The sequence below is a fragment of the Phoca vitulina genome, unplaced genomic scaffold, assembly GCF_004348235.1.
Source record: "Phoca vitulina isolate PV1807 unplaced genomic scaffold, GSC_HSeal_1.0 scaffold1371, whole genome shotgun sequence".
NCBI classification, from domain to species: domain Eukaryota; kingdom Metazoa; phylum Chordata; class Mammalia; order Carnivora; family Phocidae; genus Phoca; species Phoca vitulina.
In genome coordinates, this window is record NW_022591058.1 from 1 (window position 1) to 8,462 (window position 8,462).

Below are 8,462 nucleotides of genomic sequence, written 5' to 3' on the forward strand. Positions count from 1 at the left end.
ACCATGGCGAGGATAGAAGTTTCCCAGCACACTTGATGGCACACTTGGCATGTGATAAATTAGGGAAAGATTGAAAACGGGTAAGGAAATTATGTCAACTCTGAACCCTGCAGGGGAAGAAAAACGATTACGGAAAAGAGGTAACGATAGCTTTGATCCTACTGTGCATTATAACCGTGTGAAAAGTGTTTCCTGTGTCAGGATCAGTTGTATGAGGGGACAGATAAGAGGAGAATGGCCACGTGGGCAGATGATTTAAAATCACAGCCAATATTGGGTGTTATCTGACGAAAGCAATTACAACTCACAGGCGAGATGTCGGAGCGTTGCAAGATCAGCTGCGGGAGGCAGAGCTCACCTTCAAACACAAGGTAACCTGAGTTGTGCCCCAACATCCTGGCCCCTTCGCGCCTCCTGCAGGTGATGCAAGTGGCCCTTAGATCCCTGAACATGGGCTCTTGGTGTGTTGACTTTTTCAGATTGCAGCTCATGAGAGAAGTGCTCTAGATAACTGGGTAAGTGTTTTCTTTTTCCTCCTCTTCGTTTGGGGCACAGTCCGGCACAGCTGAAGGTGGATGTGTTTTTCTCCCCCAGACTAAGGCTCGGGTTTGGGAGAGGAAGATAGTGCAGCAGAGCAGGGAGAACGCCTACGTGAGACACAGGTGTGCGAGTTTGACGTGCCCTTTTCTGGGTGTCTTGAGGGGTGAAGGCTAAGCTGTTTAGTGTCTAGTAGAGGACATGGTGTTGTAATTCTTCTAGACGTCCATTCTTTTTCTGTATTCAAGATTGCACATGATGAGGAGAGGGACGCTGCCTGAGGGATCCATGAGGCAGGAACCGATGCCGGGAAGACCTGAGACACAGAACCGTGTGCGGAGAGGTAGGGAGCGTGCTGTGAAATGCAGCAGCCTGATCTCTGCTGGGAAAGCACACGATGTCCTTCCCGTTCCTGTGGGTGATCACTGTGTGTCCTGGAGAGAATCACGAGCACTACCTAAGGACAGCAGGTCGTCTGAAGGGGTGACAGGAGGGTGCTTTCCTCAGGTGCCCACCGGCAGCAGGGCACCTGTCCCTGTGACAGGTGGAGCTCATGCCCCTCCCCTGACTGCAGACCCTCCCACCCCCTCTACCACCCACCTACTGAAGAGCTGAGCCTGGAGGAGTTGTGAGCCCGAGCTCCCTTCCCACCTTGACGCAACGGTGAAGACTTTTTGGAAAAAAACAAAAATTGAGAAAAATGGCATTTATTTACTCTTTATGGAGGTTCCTTGATTTTTGTTTTATTTGTCATCTACAGTAGTCTATTAATCCGTGAAAGTCATGCATTTTACTCCTCTAACGTTATCGGTATAAAGCCACAGCTTTACTTCTCAATCTGCCTATTTTTACTTTGCTCCTGACTGTACGATTAGTCTACTCCAATTCTTCTCTTAAATATTTACGTAATAGCCAATCACACATGCTAGGCCTCATCTATAGACTGAAGGATTGAACCATCAACTGGCGGCCTGAGAAAAGAATGCATGCCGTTCATGTTGAGGGTTTATCCATTTTTAGCTGGTTGAGCCCAGAGTAGTCTACTGGCGTTCCCTTAGCTATGAAAACACCTGAAGCAAGCTGGGTGATGGTGGTCCCATCCTCGAGGGGGAGAGGCAGAGGTCTCCCCCTTGTCCTCAGGGGTCAGCAGAGACATTTGAGAAATGCTGTGTGTCTGAGAAGGGACCCAAGAGTGGGACAGAGGGGAACGTGTTAGGGGCGGGTTTGGAGGGTGGGTTTGAATTCTGCACAGTCGGTGCTGGTCTGAATCCACCTCCATCTGTTCTAGGGCTTTGGTCTGATGCTGAAACTGGTGGGTCTCCCATGGGGAACAGGGGCACCGAGCCTCCTAGAGACCCAGGGATGAGCAAGGTAACTACCGTGGCCTCTACCAGGTGTTCCGGAAACTTCTCCCTTTCTGAGCAGCACCCTGTCCTGGCCTTGTGTCTGTTGGGTGGGTTAGGGTTTGTCTGTGGTGTCGTTCACCTTTCAAAATACAAGCAGTTCACCCAGGGGCTGACAGGCTTCTCCATTACAGATCCTCACCTTCGGTGGCACCTCCTGAAGCCACAGGTGCTTAGAGGTGAAGGATGGCAGGGCGCTCACTGTGTGTTTGTGTGTGTGTGTGTGTGTGTGTGTGTGTGCGCGCGTGTGTGTGAGTCGACCCCTGCCCACCCACAGTGCCCGGGCGGGGACTTAGCTCGAGGAGGATGACACGTCACTCCACAGTGAAGTCTCTGGCCGGCCTGACTGCCAGTCAGTAGGTTACGATCAGGTGCGATTGGTGTAGTGTTCATGTTGGGGTTAGATGATTTACCTGGGACAAGGTCTGTGGTAATCCTCACAACTGGAAACTAGGGGAAACTCTCTCTCCATTTTATATTGCCTGTTTTGCAGTGTGGCATGTTCTTAGATAGGGCAAGTTTCGTAAGTCATCCCTGTTTGACTTCTGCTGGTAAAAATGCTGTACAGAATCCCTCTACTTGTACCCTTTCGACGACTGTTGTGAATTTCCAAAGCTGTTGGGTGTACTGGCCCACACGATCTGAAGGGGGGATGTCGGTGATTAGCTGCATGACCCGGGCCTCACAAGCCCTTCAGTTGGGCTTCTAGGAGCAGGTCTTTTTGGTCTTATGTCACTGTGAGAGCTGGTTTCTTCTCTCATCACACGTTCTGGAGTTGTCCATCAGAAGACATAAACATTTTTGTGAATTCTGTTATTTAGCCTTCCCATCTTAATTTCCCACTGGACAAAATTGCTCTGGAACTCAGTGTGCGGAAAATTCCGAAGACTGTGTTTTAAGATAAACACAGCCGCTGCACGTAAATAAGGGCTATTGGTATCATGTTCCTCTGGGAAAACCCTTTTCCAGGTCCACTATCAGACCACAGGCCCCTAATTCCTCAAGGGTCTTTGTGGCCTGGACAGAAACTGCAGAGAGTAGAAGACCGCTTTGTCAGGAAGTGAGGCAGGTGGGGACAGTCAGGGGCTTTGCGGGCAAGGGATTCACCTCGAGTGCCTCAGATTCCTTGTGGAGAAAGGGCATTCAGTTTCACCACATTCTGCGTATTCTTTTTTTTTTTTTTTAAATATTTTATTAATTTGACAGAGAGAGACAGAGCGAGGAGGGAACACAAGCAGGGGGAGTGGGAGAGGGAGAAGCAGGCTGCCCGCTGAGCAGGGAGCCCGATGCGGGGCTCGATCCCAGGACCCTGGGACCATGACCTGAGCCGAAGGCAGACGCTTAACCGACTGAGCCACCCAGGCGCCGCACATTCTGTCTATTCTTAACAAACCCAAATCTTCTGCGGTGGTTGAAGAGGAACGATGAAGTGTTGTCCACAATGTCAATGCCTCCGTGTCTGGAGTGTGGGCTGCTTTACTCGTTTCCAGTGATCCCTTTTCACCCTTTAAGACACTACTTCTTGGTAGTGAACGTTGGCAGACATGGGTAGTGATGTTTGGTGACAGTAGGTTATTCCTGTAACATCCATTCTCCTTCCTCATCCCACCCCCCTTATTATACTAGGCAGCTATTGGGAGGGATAAAGTTTTCTAGCACGATGTGGCTCTCCTGGAACATGGTATTGGAGAAGGAGCAGGATGCTGAGAGCTCTCTTGGGTTTCAGCTCTTGGTGTTGCAACTTTTGTGTGTCTTGCCCAAATATTTTCTCCTCTGTTCTGCAGGTCGGTACAGATGTGAGAGGGTTTCCTCATGCTCCAAGGCCCCCCCATATGCCCTACCACATGGGGCAGGGTTTACCAGGCTTCACTGGCTATGGGCCACCTGCACCTCCTCCACATGGGTGGACATGGGGGCCTCAAGCACAGCTCGTTCCTGCTACACATGGTAAGATGATCTGAATTGGATGACGTGAATCGTAAAGCCTATTCATAGTTTAAGGACTTCAGTTGGTGGAGAAGATGTAGAGGAGGTACCAGAAGGCTTTGCAATGCAAGGATCGACCTGAGTGAGGACATAGTAGCATTCCTCACCTTTCTGTGGACATCCATTTCATGGACTGTCTTGTTTCACCCTACAGAAATGGGCAGCAGGTGTCCGCCATCGAGAGGAAAAGTGACAGTTTGCAAAAGACAGACATAAAAGCTTTGCCCATGGGCACTGCCCAGACACAATGTTTTGGGCCCTGGGATGGATGAAGCACAACCTCAAATCACTGTGACTTGTGGAGGCCCCAGTTGTCCAGTGTTATTCATTAGCTCTGAAAACATCTGTCACTGGGTAGACTGATCACATCCTCAGGTGTGGGGGACTTGTGTCTCCTTTGTCCACAGGGGTGAGAGGAGACCTGTGAGAAACGCTCTGAATCTGGAAGGGATGTGGGAGTGGGAGAGAGTGGAATAGGGTGGGGCAGGTGTAGAGGGTTGGCTTACATCTTGCATGGTCAAGGCCAGTGTGAATCCACCTCCGTCCCTTGTAGGGCTTCGGTCGTATTCAGAAACCTGTGGCACTCAAGGGGACAACAGCGGCACCCCGCCCAAGAAGGTCCCACAGAAGGACCAGGTAAATACTGTGTCTTTCCTCAGTTGTAACCATTTCTGGAATCCTGTTCCTGTCTGGGGAGCACCCTGTCCTGACCTGTGTCTATTGGGTATGTCCTGGGATCTGTGTGTGGTGTCATTGACCTTTCAATATGCCAAGTCTTCATACGGAGCCTACAGACTTCTCTGTTTCCAAATCATCACCTTACGCGGGGCATCCAGAAGCTCCAGGTGCTTAGAAATGAAGGAGAGCAGGACCCTGCCCGTGTGTGTGTGTGTGTGTGTGTGTGTGTGTGTGTAAACTCCGGAGGAGAGCAATATGTCACTCCACACTGAAGTCGGCCAGTCCCGCTGACTCCTTGCAGTTTGCTTTCCCGCGAGAGCGGTAGTGGTGTTGGTTTTCGGGTCAGGAGACTAAGCTGGGAGAATGTCTGCGGTAATCCTCACAATTGGAAACGGGAAAAGCCATGCCCTGCCTCACACTTTGTGCCACGTGCTTTGGGCAGCTGTGAGTGTTGGTGGAGAAGGTGAGCTGCGACCTCACGTGCGTTCCATCTGTGTGGGTGAAGACGCGACCCGGAATCCCTCCAGTTGCACCCTGGGTGAGATGAAGGTGAACTCTGCCAGGGGCCAGGTGTGTGGTAGAAAAGGCCCCCCGGAGCACAGCCGTGAAGAGGGAATCCCGGTGAGTCCCTGCAGGGCCCACGGCTCACACACGTTTCAGTCGTGCTCCCGTGAGCGGGTTCTGATGCGCTTTGGTGGCTGTGCCAACTGATAGCGTCTCTCCTGATCCATCCTGGGAGGGTGATGCCTGCTCTCCAGACACATTGGTTTGCATCCGGGGATGCAGAATCGGCCCCTCAGTGGTTCTCGGCACCAAGGACTACGCATTTGCTCTGTGCCTGAGCTGAGGAGCATCGGAATGCCGGTGACGCAGATCCACAGAGCTGGGTCTCACGAACTCCTCGGGATCGTGTTCTTCTCAGCACTTTTCCCGGTCCGCTGCAGGACTCCAGAAACTCCTGTCTCCTGAGCAGTGTCTGTGGCCATGGACAGCACTTGGGAGAGTAGAAGAAGACCCCTTTGTCAGGGAGGGAAGCGGAGCAGGGTCAGGCGGGTGCTGGTGGGAAGCAGTTGGACCCACGAGGGGCTGTGATTCCACGTGTGGACACTGGGCTTCTCCGGACTTCTCAGCGTGTTTTTGTTCTCACTGAGTCACATGGCAAGCCTCTGGGGCCACACTGGACGAGGGGATCAGAGTGGGCCTGGACGCAGATGCCTGCCTGTCTGGCATATGCTGCTTATGGGCCGTTTCTTGTGGCCTCTGGTCACCTGGTAGGAGAAGACGACTTGACGTCCCACCTTCTCAGACATGGATGGTGATGTGTGGGGACACTACGTTCTTTCCTTCCCTGGTCCCTGAGTGTGTGGTGGCACCAAGAGGGGGACTAGGGTTTAGTGGCACTGGTGCTCTGCTCCCTGGAAGCTCAGGGTGAAGAGAGGGCCAGGTGCTGACCCCTGCTTCTTTGGGTTTCAGGTTGGTGGGGGTTCTGCTTCTGTCTGTCATAGCAACATTCCTTTGGTTTCTGTTCTGCAGAACCCTGTGGATGCAAGAGGACCTGCTCCTGTACCCGGCCCACTGGGTCCACCGTACCCCACGGATCCCCCTTCATCACCATCCTGGGGCCCTGGGGCACACCTCCCTCCACCCACCCAGTGGTCTCTGCGTCCTTACCCTGCACCCGAACCTACAGCACAGGGTGGGATGATATGAATCGTATGAATTGACTTACAATGTGTATTGTCTTCTTTCTTATTGAGTTGGTGGGGCAAAGGCTGAGTTTGTGCTGAGGCCTTGACATTGCGAGGGCAAACCGCCTGGGGGCGCTGTAACATCCTGAGGTTTCTCAGGACATACAGGTGTTGTGCTTGGCCATTTGCACACACTGAGCGGGGCGGGGGGGGGGGCGCGGGGAGGTGCCGTCGTTGGGAAGGAAGCGTCTCTATCGCACAATGGCAGACATATATTTCTTACCATCGGGCACGTCCAGAGTCCACAGTTGTTGTTCTGGGTGGGATGAAACACACCTCTCACTTTGTTTTCAGCGTGTTGAGTTTGAGCTCTCATTTCCTTAGTTATAGAAACACCTGAAGCAGGGCTATGGTCCCTTGATTAATCATCAGGGTAGGGGTCTGTCCCTTGTCCTCGGCAGTCAGTGGATACTTGTGGGACACCCTCTTGTCCGGTAAGGGAGGTGAGAATGAGAAACAGTGGCAGATGCTGGAGGCAGGTGTAGACGGTTTGTTGGAATGTTGCTCAGTCACTTCCAGTGGGATGGTCTTCCGTCTTTTCTCTGACGTGGGTCAGATGCAGACGCTGGGGCATCCTCCATAAGGAAGAGCAGTCCTGCATGCAGGCCTCTCATGTTACGGGAGAGTGAATGTTGCTAAGGACAGGATCACTTTCTTCAGGTTGCTCAGGAGACGCCTTTGATGGACTTTGTCTTTCACTCACACTGAGGTGGTCGGCAGGGCCCTTTGTGGTGAAGGAGAGCCGCTCTTCTCCAAAAGCTGGGCACAGCAGGTATGCGCATGCACACAGTACAGAGACCATATTCTGTGCTCTGGGAGGGATGAGGAGGGAATTTCAGGTGTCTGAGAGCAGCGAGGGACACATTCATTAAACGACATAGATGTTGTGTTCCGTATAAGGGAAGCACCAGCGATGCATCTGAAGGACAAGAGAGGGAGCCATGAGTCACTAGAAACAGGAGGCTGTGGATGAGAAGGATGGAGGTGCTCAGGGGAGTGGATGGGCCTCTCTCGGGTAGAGCGGAGGCCGTTCCTGCAGGCCAGCAGCTTGAGCAGTGAGTGTGAGGACACCGTGAGATCCACACCGAGCTGCTGCCTGTGTCCGTCACACAGCGTGGATAATGCAGTTATTTGTATCAGAACGTCATTGTTGCCATAAAGCTGTTCGTTCCTAATCTATAAGGATTGTTTCCTCTGAATTTCTGAAGGTTCTGAACTGGGTGAAAGAATGTGGTGGAGACTTGGGAAATTGAACTTGGTTCCTTTGGGGATTCTTGTCTGCCTGAGTTTGTGGGCCCCATTGAGAAAAAGTGAAGACGGGACCAAGATCAGCAGAGTGGCTGCCTTGGCCTTCAGCCCGAGTCAGACTCTTGGTGGGGAATTCAGGATTGACCAGGAGCCACCCTCGCTGGATCCCTGTCACTACGCCTCTGCCTCTGAGTCACCGCTCTGCCTGCACTTTGCATCTCCCTGAACTTTGGTCACAGTATCCTGCGGATTTACCTGTGTTCCTGCCCGAATGCCAGCTCTCCGTGGGGCCTACTCAGAGCCTCAGCTTTCTTATCTGTGAAAGGGGAGCCTGTCGGATTCTGAGGTCATTAGAAGAATAGGAGTTGAAGTACATAAAGAATCTGCAGGGGCCCCTGGGTGGCTCAGTCGATTAAGCATCGGACTCTTGATTTCTGCTCAGGTCATGATCTCAGGGTTCTGTGATGGAGCCCCAAGTCAGGCTCGGCGTTGAGTGTGGAGCCTATCTAGGAATTTCTCTCCTCCCCACTCCCCACCCCCCGCCGCCTTTCCAGCACAAATTTGCCCTTTTTTGGTCTCTGTCTCTCTATCTCAAAAAAAGAGAAAGAATATGCAAAATATCTGGGCTGTTGGCCACTCCCCCTTCTCACTGTTTACATGAAAATAGCTCCATCAGATGATCATCAAAAGATGTTCATTTAAGTCCACAACATTACACTGAGAGTATAACACCTCAGCCCAGAGATTGGCATCCTCATTTCAAAAATAAGGCAAAGACCCCCTTTTTTTTTCTATTAAATTTTAGGTCCTAGCCAAGAATGAAGTAAAAGATCATTCTGAGAACATGTCCATGCAGAGATTT

The 8,462-nt window shown here is 51.8% G+C and overlaps 1 protein-coding gene across 1 annotated transcript; it reads left to right on the forward strand.

The window, feature by feature from the left end:
• The first annotated feature begins 323 nt into the window (after positions 1 to 323).
• LOC116629547 (acidic proline-rich protein PRP33-like) lies at positions 324 to 6,359 on the forward strand. Its single transcript, XM_032399806.1, has 8 exons — positions 324 to 371; positions 480 to 515; positions 595 to 662; positions 786 to 880; positions 1,826 to 1,908; positions 3,725 to 3,887; positions 4,480 to 4,562; positions 6,138 to 6,359. The coding sequence occupies exons 4-8, from the start codon at positions 793 to 795 to the stop codon at positions 6,312 to 6,314; spliced, it is 594 nt and encodes a 197-aa protein (XP_032255697.1). The 5' UTR covers positions 324 to 371; positions 480 to 515; positions 595 to 662; positions 786 to 792; the 3' UTR covers positions 6,315 to 6,359.
• Positions 6,360 to 8,462: the final 2,103 nt, after the last annotated feature.